The sequence below is a fragment of the Lepidochelys kempii genome, chromosome 6, assembly GCF_965140265.1.
Source record: "Lepidochelys kempii isolate rLepKem1 chromosome 6, rLepKem1.hap2, whole genome shotgun sequence".
NCBI lineage: Eukaryota > Metazoa > Chordata > Testudines > Cheloniidae > Lepidochelys > Lepidochelys kempii.
In genome coordinates, this window is record NC_133261.1 from 17,148,187 (window position 1) to 17,173,947 (window position 25,761).

General features: G+C 49.3%; 1 protein-coding gene across 2 annotated transcripts; it reads right to left on the reverse strand.

The window, feature by feature from the left end:
- Positions 1-813: 813 nt before the first annotated feature.
- Positions 814-22,873, reverse strand: LOC140912489 (acyl-CoA (8-3)-desaturase-like). Of its 2 annotated transcripts, XM_073346952.1 has the most exons (12): positions 22,590-22,873; positions 13,967-14,077; positions 13,183-13,380; positions 11,990-12,091; positions 11,649-11,777; positions 8,128-8,188; positions 7,349-7,425; positions 5,823-5,920; positions 5,373-5,469; positions 4,723-4,802; positions 3,959-4,084; positions 814-3,234 (listed from the first exon to the last, which is right to left on the reverse strand). In XM_073346952.1, the coding sequence occupies exons 1-12, from the start codon at positions 22,785-22,787 to the stop codon at positions 3,183-3,185; spliced, it is 1,329 nt and encodes a 442-aa protein (XP_073203053.1). In that variant the 5' UTR covers positions 22,788-22,873; the 3' UTR covers positions 814-3,182. The 2 variants fall into 2 exon arrangements, with proteins under 2 accessions (XP_073203053.1, XP_073203054.1); XM_073346953.1 differs by lacking the exon at positions 4,723-4,802.
- Positions 22,874-25,761: the final 2,888 nt, after the last annotated feature.

Genomic DNA, 25,761 nt, shown 5'->3' on the forward strand with positions numbered 1-25,761 from the left:
CCTGGCTCAGCAAGACAGGTTATAGGGGGCCCATTCTGGCAGAACAGGCAGGCTCAGTGGTATCTCAGCACATCAGGTGGCATCTTGAAGGGGAGCAACCCATCACAAGGTGAAATGTAATTCTGTCCTGAAGTGATTTAAGGTGGGAAGAGAGCCTCCCCTGGGTATACTGCCCAATGGACGAGAGAACTCCCTTCACAGATGTGTGAGGATTCTTCCAGATCCTGAGAACCTGGACAGGGAGTAGATGATCAGGGTAGAGCAGCCACAGACACTGCTGCTGCAGCATGGACAAATAGTTGTTCCCCTAAAGATTCCTTTGACTTGATGGATTCTATTTTAGTCTTTATAGGTTCATATTCTGCCCCCACCTCCAGATTATCTCAGCACCTACCAGGCACGCATTCAGCAATGTGACTAAATTCTGTCAGGTGTGATCTATTTTCCCCCCTCATCCTCACCCCAGGGGGAGAATGGTGTATAGAGTTTTGTTCTGGTAGGGTGCGTTAGTTTGTGTAAAATGTACCTGCTGCTCTGTGTTTATGCTAGTGATGGCCAGGTTGAAGAAGTGCGCCTTGAACTTGGAGCAGAAGGTGGCAAGGTTTGTGATGGTCCTTAGCTCCTGCAGGAGGTTATTCCACAGTTGCAGACCAGCCCTCAGAAAGCCATGTTTCCTGCATAGATGAGATTTACTCTTATGATGGAAGGGATTGCGGAAGGCAGGGGGTTTCCTTACTAATCCCCCACATGGGGGAAAGTGATGGGAAAGAAAAGGGACAAAATAGGAGAAAACAACCACAGGAGCCCAGAAGATTTCATTTAAATTTACACTCTTTATTCAACACTGTGGACCTATGATTTAATGGCAATTTAACTATTTCCATTAAACAAAAATGAATTCTCATCCCAGCCGTTGTCGAGGGTGAGGTGACACCGCCCACTTCACAGGCCCTCCAATCTTTTGGATGGTGGCCAGAGAGGGGAAGTTACATTTCTTTCCCAGTCCCCTTTAGATACTATGGCCATGTCTACACTAGGAGTGCTTTGCTGGCATAATGACACACAGCAGTATACTCTCCTGGCAAAGCTTGCCATGTGTGGATACAGCTATACCAACAAAACTGTGCTTTGTAATGGCATAGCTTATTCCAGTCCCACCCTCCTCCCGCAGGCAAAACCAGCTATCTACGGAAAAGCAGTTTTGTTGGTATAGCTGTGTCTGCACTAGGGGCTTTGCCGGCACAGTTGTGCTGGTCAGAGGTCACCCCACTTCTTGCCCCTGACACAGCTGTGCCAGCAGAAGTCTGTGCTGTATTCATGGCCTGAATCAGCTATTACCATAGTTGGGAAAAGTTGTCACAATGTTGTCTGGCTGCAGGACACACGGGAGCGAGGGGAGGGCAGGGAAGATGGGGAGAGTCCTTGCGTCACACTTGTCCATTTAAGAACTCCAGAGAGAGAAGGAAAGAGGCTGGACCCAAAACTTGGAGAGGGGAGGCTCAAACACAAAGAAATGATGGGGGCAGGCAGGGTGCGAGCGATCAAACTGCAACCTTTAGAAAGGTCACGCGAGATGCTACATTTGCTTTGGCAGTTGGGCTGTTTGGCCTTGTAGGTAGCGTCGGCAAAGGCCGTAAGGCTAATTAATACTCTGGCAGAGTTACAGTGAAGCGCATACCCCTTCGGAGTATGTCTTGGAGGCACATTACCTAATAGGGTACGTCTACACTGCAATCAGAGACCCATGGCATGGGTCTTGCAGGGAGGGTCTTGGAGCCTGGGCTCTCGCCTGAGCCCGAACCCCTATACTGCTATTTTTAGCCCCACAGCCCAAGCCCCCCCGCACCCAAGTCAGCTGACTCAGTGCTGTGGGTTTTTTACTGCAGTGTAGACATACATACCCATAGAGAACCAGAGGCACAACATGCTGGCCTGTGTTTGTGTGCCCACAATGCATGTCCCCCACTGCCCTCTGCTGGCTGGAATGTTAGACATGTTCAAGTGGAGTCCTGAACCCTAATGCCTCCACAGTGGAAGAAGATTTGCCTGTAGCTCACATGGGAGCATCCTGTGCTTTTGATGCAAAAAATCCTGAATTCTCTCCCTATTTACAAAGTCCTCAGTAGCCAAAGGGTGCAGTATAATAAGTGTACACTCCCAAGGAGCCATGGATTGGTTATACAGTCTTCTTCTTCCTCATCTAAACTGCTGGGGGCACCATGGCAGCCAATCTGGGGGGACTAGAGGTTCCACTTGCATTAACGTCTATCTTTTTAGCGTATCAGTAACTGGTCCATCAACTTTTTCACTTTTAGAGTATGGCACTGTGGAAGCTACTCAGGCCATCTCCAGCAGAAGTTGCAATATGATAATTAACCCAGAGATCCAGGGGCTCACCGTCCTACCTCTAAAAAAAAACACTCAAGGCATATATGTAGCAGCACTCTCATTGGACTCAGCATGCCAAGCCCCCCACATCTAGGAAACAGCTCTTGCATCCCACCTGTGCCTGCTCTGTGGTTTGGTCTCTCTCTTCTCACACTCATCCCTACGAAGTAGTCTAAGCTCTTGCCTGGTGGTTTGGCCTTTCTTCTCTACCCCACACCCCCAAGGTCTGGACACTTGGTTTACCATTCTTAAATGCACAAGGATGTTTAACAACGTAGCCCCTACACAGGTTCTTCTCTTTCCCACACTTACATTTCTCCTTATTTCTCCCTCTTCCCACCACCTCAACTTCTACCTTCAGTGATCTCAGCCTGTCCCAGCTTCCTTGATTCTTTCACATGGGGAAGGAGCAGAGTAGGGGTTAGATACCAAGCTGCCAGGCATCTCAGAAATATTTGTTAGATAAAAGGTTTCTCTCCTACAGACACAGCAAGTGAAATGTCACCAGACAGAAGGGCGTTAATTCCCAGACCTACAAGCTGCTCCTCCTTCCCGGCAAGTGGTCTCCTCCATTCTGATCCTCTCTATTATTCAGTACCAAAAAAGGAGGAGTAGGAGAAGCATGAGAAGGACTAAGAACAAACATCTTAGAAAAACCCCACACTCATTACTGGAATTAAGCTTGCCCAGCTCCACACCCCTGGCTCAGCCAGCTCTCTGTCCAGTGTCTTCATGGTGACCATCGTGGGAGGCAGCGAGGGTGGGGGAATACCTCTGTTTGGAGCTGCTGCTGCTTATTTATGTAGATAGGCATCGAGCCAGAGCTCCCCCGAATCCTTCAGAGAGCTGCAGGGATAGAGAGAGGGAGGCGGATTAGTTTAGAAACAAATGATGAAATGTGGCAGCACAGTGAGAGTAAAGATCAATAAAGCAAATTTGAGAAGGGGGGGCTGATGAAATCTAGTGTAATATTCAAATCCCTTGTATGGAACACATCAGGGAGATACTCAAAGACACAGTGATTCAGGCTACCGATCCTGGGAAAGACACAGGACAAGTCCCTATGGAGTCACGAGAGACGGTTGTATGATCCGAGGGTTAAAGCAAACAACCCAACAGGAGACAAAAAGGAAGGAAGCAAGCAAAGGAGAAGACATGGTTAGGTAAGGTTTCAAGGCTATAAAAAATACAAAGAAGGAATGAATGAGGCTTGGGACAGACCTGACTAGGAGACCCCACCCCGACATAATTCTACAGTGACAGCAATGGAGGCACCTGAGATGGGAGAACAGGCTGCTGGCGGAGTGTTTTCCATCAGAGTGTCCACACTAGCTATCTGCAACTGACTGAAACCAGTGGCTAGATCTAAAAGGATCCATATCCCACTTTCAGTCCCATGAACCATCCAATCCCATTTCTATTGCATCTCTTCTGTTCCAGCTGCGGCCCTCCCACCCCATGTCCCTAGTGGACCTGCCCTCCCACAACGGGCACTGTCTTCCCACAAGGCCCAGCGTCCCCATCTTGTCAACGGCTGTTGCACAACATTTTTACATTGACTGACACCTACTGCACAATGTCGCCAAAGGCAGTGAGTAGGGGCTTGCTCTGGTACTCGATGCCGTGCTTGGCACACAGGGACTTCACCAGGGGGGCCACCTTCCAGTAGTTGTGTCGAGGCATTGTGGGGAAAAGGCTGTGGAGAGAGAAGGGGGCTGATTCCATGAGATCTCATAGACTTTAAGGCCAGAAGGGACCATCAGGATCATCTAGTCTGACCTCCTGCGCAACGCAGGCCACAGAACCTCACCCCACCCCACCTCACTACTGTAATAGACCCATAACCTCTGGCTGAGTTACTGAAGTCTTCAAATCATAATTTAAAGACTTCAGATTACAGAGAATCCACCATTTACACTAGTTGAAACCTGCCAGAGAGCTGGTCTCTCATTTAGTGCTTCACAGGCTTCCTGCCTCCCCTCAAGGAGCCAACCTCACAGGTGGCTTATTCTCACTTTGAATCTGGAATCAATTAGTGCCCTATAGTGTTCCCTTCTCACTATATTCAGTGCCTGTACTCACTGATACCCCATGCGGTTCCCATTCTATCTCCCTCAATGGGTGTAGTCACTGGTGCCCCAGAGAGTTCCTGCCTTTCCATCTGGTGCCCAATAGTTTCCACTCCTCCTCCATGTCTTGTGCCCCATAGATTTCCTGCCCTTTCCTTTGTGCCTGTTTTCACTGATGCCGCACAGGCTCTCTTGCCCTCCCCTGGTGCCCATAGTGACTGGTGTTCCTTAGGATTCCTTCTCTCATCCCTGCACCCATACTCACTGGTGTTCAATCTGGAAGTTCAGGTGCCCACTAAACCAGTCATTGAACAGAGACTGATGAACATTACACGTTGCCTGGAGCTGGGGGAGGAAGGGGAGCAGTGAGTGTTGTTCCATGAATGCTCATCTCTCATTTGCCTGGACAGCAGGATACCCTGGTGCCACCCTCTCATCCTCACTCTCCTCTAGACTGAGCAGACTAATCTGAGGATGGGGATGACAGCTCTTATTCCTGAGGACAGTGAGACCAGGCCTGGGCATTCTGGGATATGGGATCAGAGTCCTAACCAATACGGAGCTGGTCTCACCAGCAGGATTAGGCCAAATCTGCCCTGACTCTCCTCTGTGGAGGCCTCCTCACCCTTACAGAAATGGGCACAGGGTCAAGATACAAGAAGAAGGAAGGACATAGGAGCGTCTTGCACTGGGAGAGCTCCATGCAAAACCCCAGATCACCTGCAGTCACCATGTCGCCCCCAATGAGTGCAGACTCCAACCCTATTACCACGAATTTCAGAGTGCTCACAATGCCTTTCCCTACCGAACCCTGTAACCCTCTACGGGCTCCCTGCTGACCCCTAGCATCTATAGCAAAGTGCCATCTGGTCTGGAATTTACACCCACAGCTCCCAGGGACAGAGACGGTCATACCTGAGTAGAGAACCAGTCCACATTCTTATCGTAATCGATGTGCATGGGGATGTGGTTCATTTGCGTCACCCAGACAAACCAGTTACTCTCTATGAGCCTGTGGAAACAAACACACACAAAGCAGTCACTCACCACATGCCCACCTAAGCCTATGAGAGCCAAGGAACAAACACTCTTCCTGGGCCAAAGCAGTTACTGCTTGATGAAACTTCTCCCATGGATTCCAACCAACCGGACAGCAAAAGGCCCACACAGGTGATGACACCACAGGGAAAATAATCTCCCCTGTCAGGTCATAGAAAGTCACAACGGGCAGAAGATTAGGGGGCAGTTAGGAAAAGAAGAGATGGGCAGGTTGGCTAGAGGACTAGAGAAGGGCAGAGCAGAGGGATTGATAAGAAACAGTTATGAGCTGAAGCAACCATAGGGGGGTAGTAGGGTGAGTGATACCTGACCAGAAGAAAGAGCCCCAGGAGCCCTTTCACCCCCAGTAATGGCAAGTAGGTGAGGAAGAATCGGATGTAGAAGGTCAGCATCCAGGCCAGGTCCTGTCAGAGAGGAGACAGAGAGAAACCTGCATCGAGGCTGTAGATTACAGCCCTTGCCCACTGCCCTGCACTGGCAGCCCCCGAAATCACCACTATAATTCACAGTCTTTATCTCCCTCCCCTCCCCTAGCATGCGCCATCTGAAATGCAGCCCTGAAGACATCCACCCCTCCTTACTGCCCATATGCTTTAGCTCCACTTCGCTCCCTGGCACGTAATCAGCCTGACCTGGGCCATGTGCCAAAAGAAGGCGCACCCTGAAGGGCCATCTCTCGCTCACCTCCGATGCTAGGATGGGCAGCGAGGGCAGAAAGGAGAGACTCGGGAAGTGGAAGGGGAAAGCAGCAGCAGCTATAGACAGCTTTGTTCTGCCTCATTTCCCTCCCACCATTCCTTGTTCCTCTGCACTTTTCTGCGGGCTTTTCTCTGGTACTTATTCTCTTTCCTGCAATAATCCTCTCTCAGTTGCTTCTCTCCCCAGTCAAGACCCCCTTGCACCTAAATCTCAGGTGAGAGCTCTTCCTTTTCTGCATTTGCCTCCCAACCCCCATTATCCCTCCTTGTCCCAGCATACCCCCCTACCATGCTCCTGAAACACACACCCACCCATATTCTCCTTTGCCCGGTCCACTCTGTGCTGCTGGAGGACTGGGTTATAGGCCATTTGGGAAGCCCGAACAGTGTAAAGGGGGGATAAAAAGAGAGCTTCTGGGGGCAGGGAGAAGTGGCTGATGAGGCCGGATCTCTGCTACAGGAACCTGGCGCTGCTCTGGGTGCTCTCTCATGCTGGGCTGTAGAGCAGGAGCCTGGGGGCCCCACCACTGAAACTGGGTGGGGGAATTAGGAGAAAGGGGCCTTCCCCCCAAAAGAGAAAAATCTATTTTTTTTTAAATGTATTTGTCCCAGGCAGATGAGGCACTGAATTTCATTCTCAGCCCCTCTCATTTCTATTGCTTTCCTTCCCGCTCCCCTCAGCTTTCAATGGTTTTCCCCCTCAGGCAGCCACAGAAGGGTAAGCACTGTCTCCCTTCCCGCCCCAAACCAGCCACTGGTTTGATGTGACATTTGATGGTCAGGCTCCATAGAGCTGCACCAACCCCACAACATGAGGGGAAGGCCCCAGAAACCCTTGCTGACTGACCACCATCGGTGCACAGCAGCAGAGCCCATATAACTCCCTTTGTTACCACAGTTCTCACAGACTGAGAAGCACATGCATTAGGGGGAAGACACCCGCTCTCCTCTTCTGTCAAAGGATTAGGCACCAGTCATACACCCATCCACTGTGTCACAGTGAGACATGGTGACCAGCCACTCCACACTCAGGACTCCTCCCTCTGACTTTTCAGTCCCAGCTCCTCACACTGAACCTTACTCAGAAAACTAGGGGGAGGCACCGCAGGATCTGGCAAAATTGGACATACTCACCACCCACTGTCTGCGCTGCACTGCAAAGTAGAATATGTACCACTGGAAGTAGAGGGGCACCAGGGCTGGGGGTCCAACTAGAGAAGAGAAAAGAAGAATGCAGAGACATGAAGCAGGTAATCATATTCCAAAGGAATTAATTCGGAGGGTTCTGGTGATTCATAGAATATTAGGGTTGGAAGGGATCTCAGGAGGTCATCTAGTCCAACCCCCTGCTCAAAGCAGGACAAACACCAACTAAATCATCCCAGCCAGGGCTTTGTCAAGCTGGGCCTTAATAACCTCTAAGGATGGAGATTCCACCACCTCCCTAAGTAACCCATTTCAGGGCTTCACCACTCTCCTAGTGAAAAAGTTTTTCCCAATATCCAACCTAGACCTCCCCCACTGCAACTGGAGACAATTGCTCCTTGTTCTGTCATCTTCCACCACTGAGAACTGTCAAGCTCCATCCTCTTTGGAACCCCCCTTCAGGTAGTTGAAGGCTGCTATCAAATCCCCCCTCACTCTTCTCTTCTGCAGACTAAATAAGCCCAGTTCCCTCAGCCTCTTCTCGTAAGTCATGTGCCCCAGCCTCCTAATCATTTTCGTTGCCCTCCGCTGGACTCTCTCCAATTTGTCCACATCCTTTCTGTAGTGGGGGGGGTCCCAAAACTGGATGCAATACTCCAGATGTGGCCTCACCAGTGCCGAATAGAGGGGAATAATCACTTCCCTCGATCTGCTGGCAATGCTCCTACTAATGATTGCTGGTACTGCATGGGAGTAGAGATACTCACTTATGAAGAAGTACTTATGCTGATGGTTGTAAGGCATGAACTTCTTCTTCTTCATCCCGAGCTGTGAAAGGAAAAGGGATCACGGCAGGTTACCTGGGCTACAGAGACACTTATACAAGTACTTCGATCACTCTCCCTCAGAGGGAGGCTCAAAAATCCCCTACCAACTCCATCAGGAGAAATGTCTGCATAAATACCTTCCAGAGACAGGCATTAACAGGAACCTGCCAGCCGTCTCTTCATACCTGGGTCCCCCACAGCACTACTTCACCCTATTTTATATCTTCTAAAGGGACCCCTCCCCACTGCCTCTGATGCACAACTGCCTAGGCTAGGCCCTTGAAATGTGAATTCTGACCTGCACAACAAGCTGTTCCCCAGTAGGGGGAGCTGGAACCACTTCACAAATGTGACTCCATTTATTACTATGACCACGACCAAGGTTTTGTCTTATCACAAGTCCTCTCAAGAGACCATTGAGCTGATAAGAGCCACACAGACAAATAGTGGTACTCTACTGAATAATACACCCAACAGCAGGCCATATGCTCAGGTTTCTCTGTGCTCTCAGGGTTAACTCACACCAGCCTGTTAACCAAGAGGAGAAGAAAGCGAAGTTGGGAAACAACCCACACCCAAACCTCTCCAAGATCCTGACCATCACCCAATCCATATCCTTCAATTCAGAGACAGTGGGGCTCAGAAAACAGGAATGCTCTGATGGGTACGCTAAGTTGTTAATGTGTGCAGTGTTGTTGCAGCCATGTGGGTCCCAGGATACTAGAGAGACAAGATGGGCGAGATAATATCTTTTAGTGGACCAGCTTCTGTTGATGAAAGAGATACGCTTTTGAGCTACAAAGGGACCTGAAGAAGAGCTCTGGTGTAGCTCAAAAGCTTCTCTCTTTCAACAACAGAAGTTGGTCCAATAAAAGATATTACCTTACCCACCTTGTCTCTCTCAGTTAGTAAGACAGATCTGTAGCAGGCCCTGATTAGAGCTGTCACCTTTGTAGAGAAGGGATGGACGGTCCTACTCTGCTCTACCCTGCCTCCACTGAAAGAATGAAAATCAGCAAAATGGCTCCATGTGGATGATACTAATCCAGAAAGCTCCCTTCACTCTGGCATGCACAAAAGGTCTCATCACATGGTCACAAGAGAGTGCTTATCACCTGGATAATACAGATAAACCAACAGACTGAACAGTAACTGAATTTTGCCTTCAGTAATGCTCTGGAATGAACAAGAGAGCAGCGGGGTCCTGGATCTGGGATGGATTCATCTTCACCTCCAACAATACTCACGTGAGTAGTCCTGTTGAAGCCAATGGGACTACTCATGTGCATAAAATTAAGCACATGCCGGACTGCGGCCTTACTCCCCACTGTAACTTGCTATTGGTTGCAGAAGCTGGCAATATCTAGGCAGGCTGCCTTCTAGAACAGTTGCTTAATACAGTTCCGAGAACTGGAAAAATGCATGTGGTACAAAGCATAATTCACATGCTATGCAAAAATACAGAAACCAAAATAAAACACAATGCTATTAATATACGTGGCAGTGTTTAGAACACCCACCCATATCAGCCTCCAAAGCAGAGACAGATAACCACCTAGACTGTAGCTCATCTCCATGGAAACAAGGATGAATAGATTTTCCTATCTGGAGACACTTGATTTTCAGTGCCCTATGTACAGATAAGTGAGACCATATCACCGCCATCGTCAAACAACTCCACTAGCTCCCCATAAGCCAGGGGTGGGCAAACTTTTTGGCCTGAGGGCCACAACTGGGTATGGAAATTGTATGGCAGGCCGTGAATGCTCACAAAATTGGGGGTTGGGGTGCGGGAGGAAATGAGGGCTCCAGCTGGGGGTGCAAGTTCTGGGGTGGGGCTGAGTGGTTGGGAATGCAGGAGGGTGCTCCGGGCTGGGACTGAGGGGTTCGGAGGGCGGGAGGGGAATTAGGGCTTGAGCAGGAGGTTGGGGTGTGTGAGGGGGTCAGGGCTGCAGGCTCCAGGGGGCATTTACCTCAAGCAGCTCCCAGAAGCAGCAGCATATCCCCCCTCCGGCTCCTACACGGAGGCGCGACCAGGCAGCTCTGCATGCTGCCCTGTCCGCAGGCGCTGCCTCAGCAGCTCCCATCAGCCGTGGTTCCCGGGCAATGGGAGCTGCGGGGGCCACACTTAGGGTGGGGGCAGCATGCAGATCCCCCTGGCTGCCCCTACGCGTAGGAGCCAGAGGGAGGACATGCCGCTGTTTCCAGGAGCCAGGCGGAGTGGGGCAAACCCCAATCCCGCTCCCTGGCGGGAGCTCGAGGGCCAGATTAAAACATCTGCAGGGCCGGAGTTTGCCCACCCCTGTCATAAGCACAATCACAGAATCATAGAAACGTAAGGCTGGAAGTAACTTGGACAGATCATCTAGTCCAGCCCCTCACACTAATGCAGGACCAAGTGTACCTAGACCATCCCCAACAGGTGTTTGCCTAACCTGTTCTTAAACACCTCCAATGATGGAGATTCCACAACCTTCTTGGGTAATCTGTTCCAGTGCTTAACTATAAAGTTTTTCCTAATATCTAACTTGCTGCAAACTAAGCTGATTACTTCTTGTCCTAGCCTTGGAGGACATGGCGAACAATTAATCGCTGTCCTCTTTATAACAGCCCTTAAAACATTTGAAGACTTATGTTCCCCCTTAGCCTTCTCTTCTTTAGACTCCACATGCCCAGGGTTTTTTTTAATCCTTTTGTCAGATTTTTCTAAACCTCATATAATTTTTGTTGCTCTGCTCTGGACTCTCTCCAATTTGTCTACATCTTTCTCAAAGTGTGGTGCCTAGATCAGGACACAATACTCCACTTGAGGCCTCACCGGTGCCGAGCAGAGTGAAAGACTTACTTCACAAGTCTTCCATATGACACTCCTGGTAATACATCCCAAAAATGAATCACTAATCACGAATCAATCTTTAACACATTCTAAAACATAGCCAAAAAAGCAACTTTTAATGAAGTTTAACTGTATGGAAAGTTTAAAGAAGTTGTAACAAGCTGTTTGGAGCTGGGGAAGACAAAGTAATGTTAAATATAAGACAACATTTCAAATCTGGGTAATTTTTATACTGATTCAAAAGCAGTTTAATGAACTTTCTCTTTGTTACTCTGAAACCTGACTAAAGCTGGACATTTTCAGGCTAAACCAATTTTCCAAGTCAAAGTTATACCAGGACAAAAAAATAATGGAAACTGGTTGCAACCACAGCTACAGGGAGGTTACTGCCACTCCATGATCTCTCACTTCCTCGTCCTCTCTCTCAGGAAACTGGATTTTAAGCAAGAGGTCCATCCCTCCCAACTCCTTCCCAGAATGCCTGAAATACAGAGGCAGCCCAGCTGTTCTGCAGCTCTGTATCATAGTGTTCTCCCCAACTTTATGCTGCTTCCTGACTTTGGATCTTTTTAATGTTGCTTCGTTCCAGTGACCCAACCTGCCCCCAGACATCCCTCAGACTCACCTCCACAGACAGTGTCTTTCCCAAAGCAAAAAATAAGGGGTGCATGTTAACATCAGGGTCCTTGCGGAAACAGTTGGGTTTGGCATGGTGCTGGAAGTGCAGATGATTCCACCAGCTGGCCGGTGCACCCTGCAGGAACAAATGTGACCAGAGGATTCAAACATCAATGCTGCCAAAAATAAGTCAACTCCTCCACCACTTATTCACCCATTCCCCAGAGCTGCACCACATTCCCCTCCCTGTCAAGATTAGGGAACAAGATCCTTCTTGAACCCATGGGGCTCCCTTGCTCATGAGTCCTGTTGAAACTCTGGCGATTGATCTCAGCACTGAACACTTACTTTCAGATGGCCAATCACAAACTTGTGAACCAAGTGATTCCATTTGGATTTGCTGAACACCGAGAGATGCCCGAAATCATGCTGGAGCCACCCAGCCTGGGCCTGGAAGACAAAAGGAATCACTGAGAAAAAAGCCAGAGTTTAGTGAGCTTCTGCAACAGTGTTCATTCTCCACACATACAGTCATAGGAACAACACTCCTGCTCTCCTGACTGTTGACCTCAAGCAGGGGAGAGCCCCCTGTACTGGTCACAAGGAGATATTTCCATTCTCTACACACAGTCCCAAACATCACTCCCTCACTATACTGCCACTAGACTCCAGCCCAGACCGGGTGAGGTTACAGAGCGCTGGAGAGTTGTTTATGTGGAGAAGGAGGGGCCAGGAAGAAAAGGCTATGGAACTAAGAATCAGGGCATTTATTCTCTTCAAACTGGTCGGAGCACCGTAACAAAGTAGCCTTTGATGAGAAGCCTGCCTCCTCCCAGTGTTTGCAATTCCAGAGGGACCACCTGGGCAGAGGAGGAACAGCTGGGGCTTTCAGAGCTGCTATGTCCTCAGCTCCAGAGCACTATGTGTTCCCATGGGAGCACAAGGAGGGCATGGCTACTGCCTAGTGTCTCTCAAAGTTCATACAAAACAGAGCAGAGTACAGCCTTGTTTCCACTATAGCAAGAAGTCCGGGACCAATGACGCGCTCTAGCAGACTATGGGGAGGAGATACGTAGGATACCAGTTCTAACTCCGCTCACTCAAAAAGCACGCGTCAAGGGGCTGCGTTCCCCCCTCCCGCCCCCCAGACCCTGGGAAGGAGGGGGCTGGAATTCTCGTGAGCCTGCCACATCCAGAGCTTCTGCTGTATTTCCAACAGCTCCTCCTCCTAAGAGAGGCTGAGTCTAAAATAGCTGGGAGCTTCCCACAACCATTGCTCCTCCCTTCCAGCTCCTTCTGTTAAGACACGCAAGGAATGGAGAAGCTGTGAGCTCTCCACGTCCGGAACTCTCTCCTGCTGGGAGAGACCAGAAATGGAGTCGCATTCAGCTCCCCACCCCCAGCATTCCTGAAGCATTTTCAAGTTTATCTTTCCTTGGCTCACCAAGTAAAAGAGCATCAGAGGTACTGACAGAAGTACCCGGGGATATGTCATTGGTCCCGAGTTTGTGGAAGTACAGGATGATCCCCAAGCAGTATACCTGGACGGTGCCTAGCAGCAATGCAGAGAAAAGGAAAGGCAGCAAGGATGACCCAAAGTACCAGATGGTGAGCCAGGCGGCAGCATCCAGCAGCAGAATGTGCAGGAGAAGCAGGAAGAAGAAGAGGTGGTTGGGGTTGAGGAATCCCATCCTCTCAACGGTAGTGCGCAGCTCCCGGAAGTCCTCTACCAGCAATTTCTGCAGGGAGACCCAACATTCAGCACTCTCCCATGGGTGTGCAGGACAGCAGCCTCGGGAGCCCTGGGAACTCCAGAGGGGTCACTGCAGCAGGAGTGGAAAGCTGGAGTTCCCTCCGAGGCAGTAGCTGTGACATCAGGGAAAGTATGCAGCTCACATGCTATGATGCTTGGGCAGGTGAAGGGTCTCTGTGACACCGGGGAGAGCCTATGGCTGACTGGATCTGCCCTTCTCATTCCCACCCTCAGGTGAGGGTCACTAGGACACCAAAGGGATCCCCTGGTCCGTAAGAGCTGCCCTCTCCCATCTGCGTCCCTGTATCACTGAGGGGAGCCTGCAGCTAACATGTTCTGCTCCCCGCCTGATGAGTGTTGCAGTAACACAGGAGGGAACCTGTGACCAACAGGCCCTGTTTTTCTAGCTGGTATTGCCGGACACCAAGCGGAAGCCTCAAACAGGCATGATTCTAAGATGGCCATGTGATTTACCATTTACTGGAAGTCCTGGTTGCCAGTAAATGAGCGATATCAGCACATCCCCACTGCTGCCGCAATCCATCCCAACATCCGTCTTTTACGACACTCACGTTTTTGCTGGGCTCAAAGCTGGGTTGCTCCGGTGCCAGTTCCCCAATCAACAGCGAGTTCATGTACTTTCTCACCAGAGCCTTGTCAAGGTGGAATGCCCTGAAGGGATCCTGAAATACAGACAAGAGGATCGGGTGAGATAAATCACACACTGGGGCAGGGGAGCAGACAAGATGCTTCGTGAACATCCCCAGTCTAGCAGAATGTCATCCAGTGGTGGAGCTACTGGACCCTTCTTCTTTCCCTGCCCAACAGCGATCTCTTCAAAGCCAGAACAGACAGCTTGCAGGAGGAGCTCTCTGCCACTTTCTAGCTAGATATTTCTAATGCATGTCACCATGGTATCTGGGCCCTCTTCCTCCCTACCTCTGAATCAGAAGTCTTTCCTTTCCTGTCCAACCCATAACATGCCTCCTTGACCCCATTCTCTTCTACCTCCTGTTTCCTCTCATTTCTCTCCTTTTGTGCAACGCCAGCCATTCCCTCTCCTGGCTCCAACCCCTCCACTTTCAAAATATAAACTTATATGCCCTCTTCTGCACTCCACCTGGTTCTCTAACACCCCATTTCCCTCTCTCCTTTGCCTCTAACCATTCCAAGCAATGGTTTATTCCCATTCCCTCCATTTCCCACACTTCCAGCTGGGCTAAGGGCAGGCAGCAAAGCTTATGCTGCAGTCGCTCCCCCTGATCACAGGAACTGCTGCGACATCTCCAACGGGCATTGCTAGTTTCGATGCTCTGCACTCTCCCTACTGGGCTAACCAGCATGGTCCATCCACCGCAAAGGGCTGGAGGCAGAGTACTGCCTCGTTGACCTGCAGAATGGGTGCACAAGAGCTAGAGGAGAAACAGGCTGGGGATTGGGGCAACTGGAGGGTAGGGACAGGACTGGGCTGGCTGAATTGAAAAGGTTAATCAGTTAAAGGAGGAGGGTTGGGGAGGTTCCCCCAATTTTACCCCAGGTTCTGCCACTCACTGCAAACAAAACCCCCAGGCTCTTCCCCACTGACAATCTCCCACGGGAACATCTCACAGCTTCCCTGTTTACTACTGCTCCCACTCCAGCTGCCTTTGGTTTCCTCAGATGCCTCCCCCACCATTACTGAGCAGTCTGTGTAATAAGCTCCTGACTCCTCCAACACCTGTGCACTGCTGCTTGGGAGAGCCCTGCAAGGGAAATCAGTGACTTCCTGTCACTTGGGAAAATCATCAATCACTTAACAGATCTATGTTCCCTCTGCCCTCTCCGGGAAAGCGTGGCCCCAACCAAGCAAGTCAGGGTTTATATACCCGTATCACTATAGTCACAGTCCAACTTGCTTTAGATTCCAAACCCACTGGAGGGGGCGCACATGTTAGTTTGGTGCCTCACCCCCATTAAAAGTCTCCCGCTTTGTTTGATGTTACATTTCCTCTCCCCGTGTCTGTCCAAGCACTGAAGTTACAGTCTTCCCAGGACTAAGTTTGCTTTCTCTTTTCAAGGGAATCCCTGCCCCCACTCCTGGTTTTCTTTGTTTCCAGTACATTGCTCAGCACTGCACGTGCCCACATGGCATTGTGTTCTTTTGCAAAGTGCTGGCCCTTTAAATGGCACCTAGCCAGGAACAAACCGTTTTCAAATGTGGCTGATGCAGCCATTTCCAGCTTAGCCTTGTTGTATTTAATCAGGAAGGGGAGAGGGCATCCGCTCAGCCCAGGCTTACCTCAACAGGGGAGAGGGAGAGAGGTATTTCCGTCTCTGTTCTCCTATTGGAAGGGGGAGAATAAGGGGGTGGTACACGGGCAGACCAGGAGCCCGTGGTACCACAAGTTCAGACCAATCACTACAATTGGTTGTACAGCCTGGCAGTCAAGTCTCAAGGGAGAGGGGGTAGGGGATTGTGATGGGGCTTTAATGCACCTTCTGAGAATCATGGTAATGAGGCAGCAAGCCACACATTTAAAGGGGAAGTGCTTTTCCTTTTTCTAGGAGTCTGATTTTGGATTTCCAGTATAGAAATATCCAAAAAAGCTGGAATTCACTCCAGCTCAGAAAAAAGAACAGGAGGACTTGTGGCACCTTAGAGACTAACCAATTTATTAGAGCATGAGCTTTCGTGGGCTACAGCTCACTTCACCGGATGCATAGAATGGAACATAGAGTAAGATAGATAGATACACATACAGATAAGTTGGAAGTTAAGTTACCATAAAAAACTGTGAGAGGCTAATTAGTTAAGATGAGCTATTATCAGCAGGAGAAAAAAAAAACTTCTGTAGTGATCATCAAGATGGCCCATTTAGACAGTTGACAAGAAGGTGTGAGGATACTTAACTTAAGGAAATAGATTCAATATGTGTAATGACCCAGCCACTCCCAGTCTTTATTTAAACCCAAGTTAATGGTAACTAGTTTGCATATTAATTCAAGCTCAGCAGTTTCTCCTTGGAGTCTGTTTTTGAAGCTTTTCTGTTGCAAAATTGAAAAGGAGGACTTGTGGCACCTTAGAGACTAACCAATTTATTTGAGCATAAGCTTTCGTGAGCTACAGCTCACTTCATCGGATGCATACCATGGAAACTGCAGCAGACTTTATATATACACAGAGAATATGAAACAATACCTCCTCCAACCCCACTGTCCTGCTGGTAATAGCTTATCTAAAGTGATCATCAGGTGGGCCATTTCCAGCACAAATCCAGGTTTTCTCACCCTCCACCCCCCCACACACACAAATTCACTCTCCTGCTGGTGATAGCCCATCCAAAGTGACAACTCTTTACACAATGTGCATGATAATCAAGTTGGGCCATTTCCTGCACAAAGCCAGGTTGTGATCCCAGGGGGGGATGTGAGAAAACCTGGATTTGTGCAGGAAATTACACAATGTGCATGATAATCAAGTTGGGCTATTTCCTGCACAAATCCAGGTTTTCTCACATCCCCCCCTGGGATCACAACCTGGATTTGTGCAGGAAATGGCCCAACTTGATTATCATGCACATTGTGTAAAGAGTTGTCACTTTGGATGGGCTATCACCAGCAGGAGAGTGAATTTGTGTGTGTGTGGGGGAGTGGAGGGTGAGAAAACCTGGATTTGTGCTGGAAATGGCCCACCTGATGATCACTTTAGATAAGCTATTACCAGCAGGACAGTGGGGTGGGAGGAGGTATTGTTTCATATTCTCTGTGTATATATAAAGTCTGCTGCAGTTTCCACGGTATGCATCCGATGAAGTGAGCTGTAGCTCACGAAAGCTCATGCTCAAATAAATTGGTTAGTCTCTAAGGTGCCACAAGTACTCCTTTTCTTTTTGCGAATACAAACTAACATGGCTGTTACTCTGAAACCTGTTGCAAAATTGCCACCCTTAAATCTTTTACTGAGTGGCCAGAGAGGTTGAAGTGTTCTCCTACTGGTTTTTGAATGTTATGATTCCTGATGTCAGATTTGTGTCCATTTATTCTTTTGCATAGAGACTGTCCGGTTTGGCCAACGTACATGGCAGAGGGGCATTGCTGGCACATGATGGCATATATCACATTGGTAGATGTGCAGGTGAACGAGCCCCTGATGGTGTGGCTGATGTGATTAGGTCCTATGATGGTGTCACTTGAATAAATATGTGGACAGGGTTCGCACCGGGCTTTGTTGCAAGGATAGGTTCCTGGGTTAGTGTTTTTGTTTTGTGGTGTGTAGTTGCTGGTGAGTATTTGCTTCAGGTTGGGGGGCTGTCTCTAAGCCAGGACTGGTCTGTCTCCCAAGATCTGTGAGAGTGAGGGATCATTTTTCAAGATAGGTTGTAAATCTTTGATGATGCGCTAGAGAGGTTTTATTTGGGGGCTGAAGGTGACAGCTAGTGGCGTTCTGTTATTTTCTTTGTTAGGCCTGTCCTGTAGTAGGTGACTTCTGTTTTTTCACTTCAGCAGGTGGGTATTGTAGTTTTCAGAATGCTTGATAGAGATCTTGTAGGTTAGTCTCTAAGGTGCCACAAGTACTCCTGTTCTTTTTGCAGATACAGTCTAATACGGCTGCTACTCTGAAACTCCAGCTCAGCTACTTCAGAGGTGAGCAATTCTGTTTCACCCCGTTGTAGATACTCTCTGAAGATCAGAAAGCGTAACACTTGTTGTGTGTCACAGTTCGGGGCAACTGCTCCCATATTCCCTCCATATGGTTCAGCAAGGGCATCCCACTCTAGGCTTCTGGCTCCTCAGCCTTGCCTCTCTTGAGTGGAAACCTGCTTCTCTCTCCCTTCTGAACAGGTATTTCCAGGCTGAACAGTTCCCTACCTACACTGTGTTATTCCCCAGCAAGGCGGACTGCCTCAACAGGCCAGGGTCTGTGCTTTGTTTTCTCTTCAGAGACTAATAACAGGGCAATTGCCAACAGTTATGAGTTACCACACAGCTCTTTCTAAGCAAGCACTTTAATTCTTAAGGGCAAAGCATTACAGAGAGAACATATTTTAAAACAATAGAAGAACCTACAAGCAGGATAATATGCTTGCCAGAGATCACCCCAATTCCAACATGGGCTCTGGGAGGTTAACAGTCCTTCAGACCCCTCCCAGCAATTGGCCAATGGTTTCAGGTTTATAACACCCTTTCCTCAGAACAAGAACCCAAGTTTTAGGGCCTCAGTGGACCAAAGACCTCCCAACCCTCTCCTAAGGATTGGGAACCCCCTTGGATAAGAGGGCCTGGCCATTTGCTGGATCAGAAAGAAGCTCCAAGTCAGTTTTAACTCAGGCTATTTAACCATAAGTCCTTTCTTTGTTTGTTGAGCTCTGGAGAATCCAGTTTATGCGAACCTCATCAGGGAGGGGTGCTTCTCTGGAGATGTTATAACCTGAACACCTTTGACTAATCATCCCTCCCTGCTTTTCTCAGTTCCTGGAGGAGCTGTATTTACTCTTCCTGGGAAAATACATATAATACACAATGATATATATACCACTCATTTAATACAATGGACTCCAAAGATATTAAACACAATTCAATAACATAAGATTTAACTCAGTTCAATAAGGTTTGTGAAGGCTATTGCAGGATATTATCATATCTGTCACAGTTTGTTCCCCGGGTCTGTTAATACCAGATAGCACATAAATCCAACACTAGGTGCCTATGACCCTTATGACTGACCCATTTCTCAGACACTCCTTCACTGGAACAGTGCTTAAAATGGATGGAATTGTCATGATCTTGTGGAGATTGTGAAGGTCTGCACAACCTTAGGCTGCTGGTTATGCCCATATTGTGCAGCCCTAGAAGACACTGGGTCCCAAATTCTATTCCTACCCCGGTCAGTGTCTGGGATTAAAAGGGACGTAATGAAATTGAAATGTCGTCAATCACAATAAGTTAAGAGTAGTTTCAGGTACTATGTCTGCCCCTGAGTCCATGTGCCAAACTTTGTGGTTTACAACCACAACATCCTAATTTTTTTAAAAAAATTTCTCTCCCCATGTGTAAAAGACTCAGGCAGCCAACAGAGAGAAACTGACTACACAGGGAAAGAGTAAACGTGATCTGACTACCCAGGTAGGTGCTACCAAATAAGTACATTTTTCCAGTCCTAGTAATCTTAGTTATTGTTTCTTGTAAAAGTAGCAAAGAAAACATTTTCGGACAGCAGAGTGATTTTTAGGTTGACAGTATCCTTTAATAATATTCTGCAATTATATAGCTCTTTGCAAACACTGGGCTAGATTTTCAAAGGTAGAGGAATATAATGGTGCACACACATTTGCACGTTTAATTTACTCAGGTAAATACTTGATGTGTACCTTATATGCACAAGTCAAGTATTTGTATATGCAGTATATGCAGATGTGGCCTGACTGTCCGTGTATGAATGCACATGTGCAAGAGTGCACACCTAACCTTGAAAATTGGGCACATTATGGAGATTGCATTTGAAAATCTTCCAGTGTTGCCTTAGATAGTTTTACCTCCTGTGAACAGCTGTTTATACCCACCACAATATCTTGTGCTTAGTACAGACAATACAGTAGAACCTCAGAGTTACGAACAGCTCAGCAATGGAGGTTGTTCGTAACTCTGAAATGTTCATAACTCTCAATAAAATGTTATGGTTGTTCTTCCAAAAGTTTACAACTGAACATTGATTTAACACAGCTTTGAAACTTTACTATGCAGAAGAAAAATGCTGCTTTCCCCTTGTTTTTTCAGTAGTTTACATTTAACACAGTACTTTAATGTGTTGGTGTTTGTTTGTTTTTTGTCTCCGCTGCTGCCTTATTGTGTACTTCTGGTTCCAAATAAGGTGTGTGGTCGACTGGTCAGTTCGTAACTCTGGTGTTCATAACTCTGAGCTTCTACTGTACCTAATAACACTGAAAATACTGATCTTACCTAAAACAATTGACAAGTGATGTGCTCTTACACTATGTCTGTAGTTATGAAGTACTAGGTATTTTTCATTATCTCCTTTTTATAGATGAGGAAACTGCAGCTGAGAAAGGTTAAGACCCAAGGACCTGACCCAAGGCCCTTAGAGAGGTTAAGACCCAAGGCCCTGACCATGCAAGCACTTACCTCAATGGGACTACTCAGCTGAATAAAATTAAATGCGCAGAAGTGTTTACAGGTTCAGAGTCATCATTTTCAAAAGTGTTCACTAATTTTGTATGCCTAATTTGAAGACAACTTAAACAGATGGATACCAGTAGGCACCCTCAGTCAAAAATGTTGGCCTTAACCTTTCTAAGCTTGAGTTTCCAAACATGTAAAATGTAATATCCACATGTGGCTGTGCAGATTTTAAATTCAGTATTTTTTTGGGTTCTTCTCTCTGGCAGAAGTTCTCATTGCCACTTCTCAGGTCCAGAGAGTTAAATTGCATTATTTGGGCTGGGCATGTTGTAGTCTACTGGATCAGGAATGGAGCAGGCAATTAAAATTGCTTTGAGTTTTCTCATATCTCACAGCAAAAAAACGGTCTTCTGAAATCTTTACAAACTTCACAGTTTGTGGGTCTACAAAAACCACACAAAGTGAACTAGTGAAAAATCTTACGCGTGAAAATCTTTTTACCACTTTCACCCAGCCCAAGTCCCTACCCTCTGCTGTCAGCTGCCCCGATTGAGATGTCTTGGGACAGCTGACAGTTGGGGTGCACACAGCCAGAGCGTACATGCAAAAATACCTACCATGCTTTAACAAAGTAGCCATTTATGTGCTGGCCAGTAAACCCCAGAAACCATATGTGGAGTGGACAGACAAGTGATCTCATGAAGCATAATGGGCATAAGTCAGCTTGTACATGTTTAAAGTGAAAGCTCAGCAGCGCAGGGATTTTGGTCTCTGTCTAGCATAAGTTACCTAAATACCAAGTACATCTACACTGCTATATAAAAAAATAAATCAGAATTAAAATCCAGGAAAGCAGATGCACTTTAGAGACCCAGTACACCAAAGCGGTTAAGCAAGTGCTTAAATTTTAAGTGTGTGAGCAAACCCGTTGATTTCATGCTTAAAGATAAGCATATGCTTAAGTGTTTTACTAGATTGGGGCCTAAGTGAGGGAGCTGAGGATAATACTGACAGCAATACCCTGGTAAGGCTAAACAAGAAAACCCCATCTCTCCAAATTATTTCTTCCCTGCTGAATCTACATGTTCAGCAACATGCTACCAGGACTCTTGACCAGGACTTTTCTGGTGGGGCCTTCCCTTCACCTTTCATATCAACCTCCAGCTAGATGATATATGGTAAATTTACAAGTCCAATGCTAAACATGCTGTGATCTGCTTTTTACCTCAGACCGCAGCTTCAAAATCTCTGATTCATAATCAGAATTACACAATAAGTCAAGCTACCACTTCAACAGAGGTAAGCAGATCCCACTACTTATCTCCCTCTCCCCATTAGGGCATCCCCTTGCCACCAGTGGGGCACATGTTCTACACAACCTGCTCTTTCTTCTTCGTCTTACTACAGACTTTCCGGATCCCCATCGCCATACAGCTGCTCCAGAGAGCCCCTTCCCCAGACTCTCAGTCAGGTACATAGGAGAACTTGGACCACATAGTCATCCTGCTGGCCTTTACCGGGATCTCTGTGTGGGGACTAGTGCTGCTCACAGAACGGTGGAGGTATCACACCCCCTGCACAGGGCTTCAGAGGGCAGGTGGCCCTTTGGACCTGGCCTAACTCAGGTGCTCCGGCATCTGTGCCCCATACACACGCCACGCTGCGCCTTCCTCCCCTGGGTTGCTCCCTCCGTTCCTCTCATTTCCTGGCACTGCCTCTGGATACAGCCCTTTGATTTTTCCAACATACAGCCCTCCACCCCCACTACAGGGAATAAAATCCCTGCAGTTGAATCCTTTCTTGCCCTCTCCCCCTCACATAACATTTAGCGGGTGCCTAGTACCACCCCTCCCGTTAGCTCGCCCCGCCAGGCTCTGCCACCTCCCATCCCCGCTGCCCCTGCTGCTCTCCCCAACCCTTGCCACACACACCTCCCCAGGGCGTGCAGACACCGCAAAGCAGGGCACAGCCTCAGTGCCACCCCCAATCCGCGTCCGCGATGACCCGCCTGCCCCAGCCTCAGGGCGGGGCTCAGCGCGGCCCGGGGAAGAAAGGGGACCCGCCAGCCCCGGCCCTCACCGTGGCGTCTTGCCCGGCGTAGTGACTGATGACTCGGGCGCCCCCCGGGTGCCGCCGGTAGAACTGGCTGATGTCATAGACCTTCCTGTCGATCACCAGCCACCGCTCCTGCTGCGGGTGCCCCCGGCCCGTGCGGAGCCCGATCTCCTCCCAGGTGAAGCGCCGCGGGGGGGAGCCCGCCGGCTCCGGCTCCTCCATCCCCGCCTGCTGCTGCCGCCGAGCTCAGCCCGGCTCTGCCACTTCAGCCCGCCCCCGTTCTCCGCCGGAGCGCGAGCGGCGCGGCGCAGCCCAGCCCCCGGGACACGCCCCCTCAGAGCTCATTGGCTAGCTCGCTCCTCCAGCCGCGCCCATTAGAGAGCGCATTGGGTCATCTCTTCCCTAACCCCGCCCCCACCACCGCCTCGCCGAGAGCTCATTGGCTGCATTCCGGCACATTGGAGCCGATCGTGCAAAGGGCGGCAATGTCATTGGTTCTTGAGTCGCTCCGGCCCACACTTGGCTGATCTTTGCCATTTTATTGGCTAATTTTCTTGTCAATCATCCCAGACACCCACTCCCATGCTCTCCACGTCTCTGCTGTGAAGGGAGCCCCCTGGGTTTTAATGTTACTCTTCCCCTGAGGCTGCCAGCGGGGGCGGGGGGGGAGAAAGGGGGCGTGTCCTGCCCCAGGGATAGCTCAGGGGTTTGAGCATTGGCCTGCTAAACCCAGGGTTGTGAGTTCAGCCCTTGAGGGGGCCATTGGGGATCTGGGGCAAAAATTGGGGATTGGTCCTGCTTTGAGCAGGGGGTTGGACTAGATGACCTCCTGAGGTCCCTTCCAACCCTGAGATTCTATGATTCTTCACGGGACGCAGTTCTTAAGCAATCCAGCCCCAATAGCTCTGGATTCCTCTTTTTAATTCTTCCCACTCCTCCTTCCTGTCCCCTCTTAAAAACCAGGGGATTTAGCAACATCAGCCCAGCATTGGTCCCATCGTAAGGTTTGGATTTCGAGCTCACTAGAGTCAGGGTACAACTGACCTTCCCTCGCCCACTGCCACAGAAGCTTCTGACACCCAACATCCTGACCAGCCGAGTCCTTTGGATGGGCATCAATCCAGTGTTCTGCGCCTGTTTGAGCATCGAAGCCAGAGAAAGAGGATAGCTCTCACCCAGGTGCCACCCTGTCATCCTCTCCCTCCCCCCTGGGGGGGGGGCTGAGAATGGGAACTGGAGTGTCACTTCTGCTTGCCTCTAAAGGCCGCCAAATGGCAGAAGAAATGGATGATTCCCCAACTCCCCTGCTCCTTGTCTACATCCTTCTTTGGGCTTCATTCAGCCAGTTGCTTCCCATGCTGCATTTCAGGACAAAAGCACATAGCTACTTCTGCAGGGTTTACAGAGATGTGACGGAAGATCCAGCTGGGTTTGGTAACAGTCAGGCGATGTGGGGAAAGCAGAGGAGATCAAGTGAGTGAACATGATACCCAGGTTGTGAGCACAGGGTATGGGGAGGAGGACAGCAGGGGATAGTGAACAATGTTAAAGAAGATAAAATGGTGAACAGAGATGGGACATCAGCTACTAGCGATCGGAGATGAACAGTGTGTGGCATGATGAGGTGGAGAGAGGCACCGAGGAAGATGACCCTAGATCACTGGTCAACCAACTGGGAAAGGGAGAAGAAGTGAAGGGCCACGCCATCAGATGAGGCAGCAGCCTGGAAACTGAAGACACCCAGGATAAGTATGGGAGGAGGAAGGAAAGCTGGGGAGCCAGGCTGTCAACAGGGGAGCAACAAGGGAGGAAGACCCAGGCCCACTTTGGCACTTGACCAGAGCTGTCATAACTGTGGAGTTCTTCCCTACTAGAATGACAGAGCGGTGGCTGGGCCAAATTTGAGTGGTGTTGCGACCCCATGCACCAGGTTGCAACACCACTCAAATTTGAGGTGGCTAGGCAGGTAACACCCTCCTCAGCCGCCCCCCGCTCCCTCCCACACACACACACATCCTCTCTCTCTCTCTCTCCCTCTCTCTCTCTCAGTTTTCTGTTGCTGGCTTCTCTTTTTCTATTCATGGGGCTGCAAAGTAACTAAGACCACCTGAGCTGTTGCCACTGCCTCTTATCTAAATTAATACTGTACTTAAATAGCAAACCTACATCCCTCTTCTGCTTTGGGAGGGGACTGTGGCAGTTGTGAGTAGGGTGACCAGATGTCCCGATTTTATAGGGACAGTACCGATATTTGGGGCTTTGTCTGATATTGGCACCTATTACCCCCCACCCCTGTCCCGATTTGTCACACTTTCTGTCTGGTCACCTTAGTTGTGAGGGATGTTAACTTCTTCAGCACCAGCAGAGACTAGTCCTCTGTATGAGCCCTCATTGCTGATTTCCAAATTCCCCTTCCTTCATATTTTCAGCTCTGAGCTCTGCTCAGAACATGGACCCAGATTCTCTCCTCAGAGATATTTAGATGCCTAACTCCCACTGAAATCAATTGGAATTAGGTTTCTAAATATATGTGAGGATCTGGGCCTTAGTATTTAATTAACCATAGGAAGCTGGGGTCACTGGAGTAGATCGTTTGGTCCTTTTAGTACTGTATCTTAGACTCCTACCAACTGAGGTCAGGGACGGATTAAGGCAGGTGCTTTAGGGGCTGCAACCCGGGGCCCCAGCTCAAGGGGGGCCCGCAAAAATAAATAACAGGCAGTGATCTCCAGGGTGCTCAGGCTGCCTTCCCTGGCCCCATGCAGCTCCCAGATGTAGCTGACTGCTGGTACATCTTTGCAGCCCCTGGTGTGTGTGTGGGGGGGAGGCGGTGCCCAGTCCCTGCAGCTGTTGGGGCAGTGCTGACAGGCACGGGCAGCGCATGGAGACATGCTGTCCCCCTCCCCGCAGGGCTGCGCAGAGATGTGCCAGCAGCCCACCGCTTCCGGGAGCAGCATGGGTCTATGGCAGGTAGGCAGCCTGCCTGAGCCCTGCTGCGCGACCAGCTGGGAGTCACCTGTGGCAAGTACCTCCCAACCGGAGCCTGCACCCCGTACCCCCTCCTGCATGCCAATCCCCTGCCCCAGGTCAGAACCCCCTCCTGCACCAAACTCCCTCCCAGACCCCGCACCCCATACTGCACCCCAATCCCCTGCCCCAGCCCCCTCCTATCACAAACTCCCTCCCAGGAAAAAGA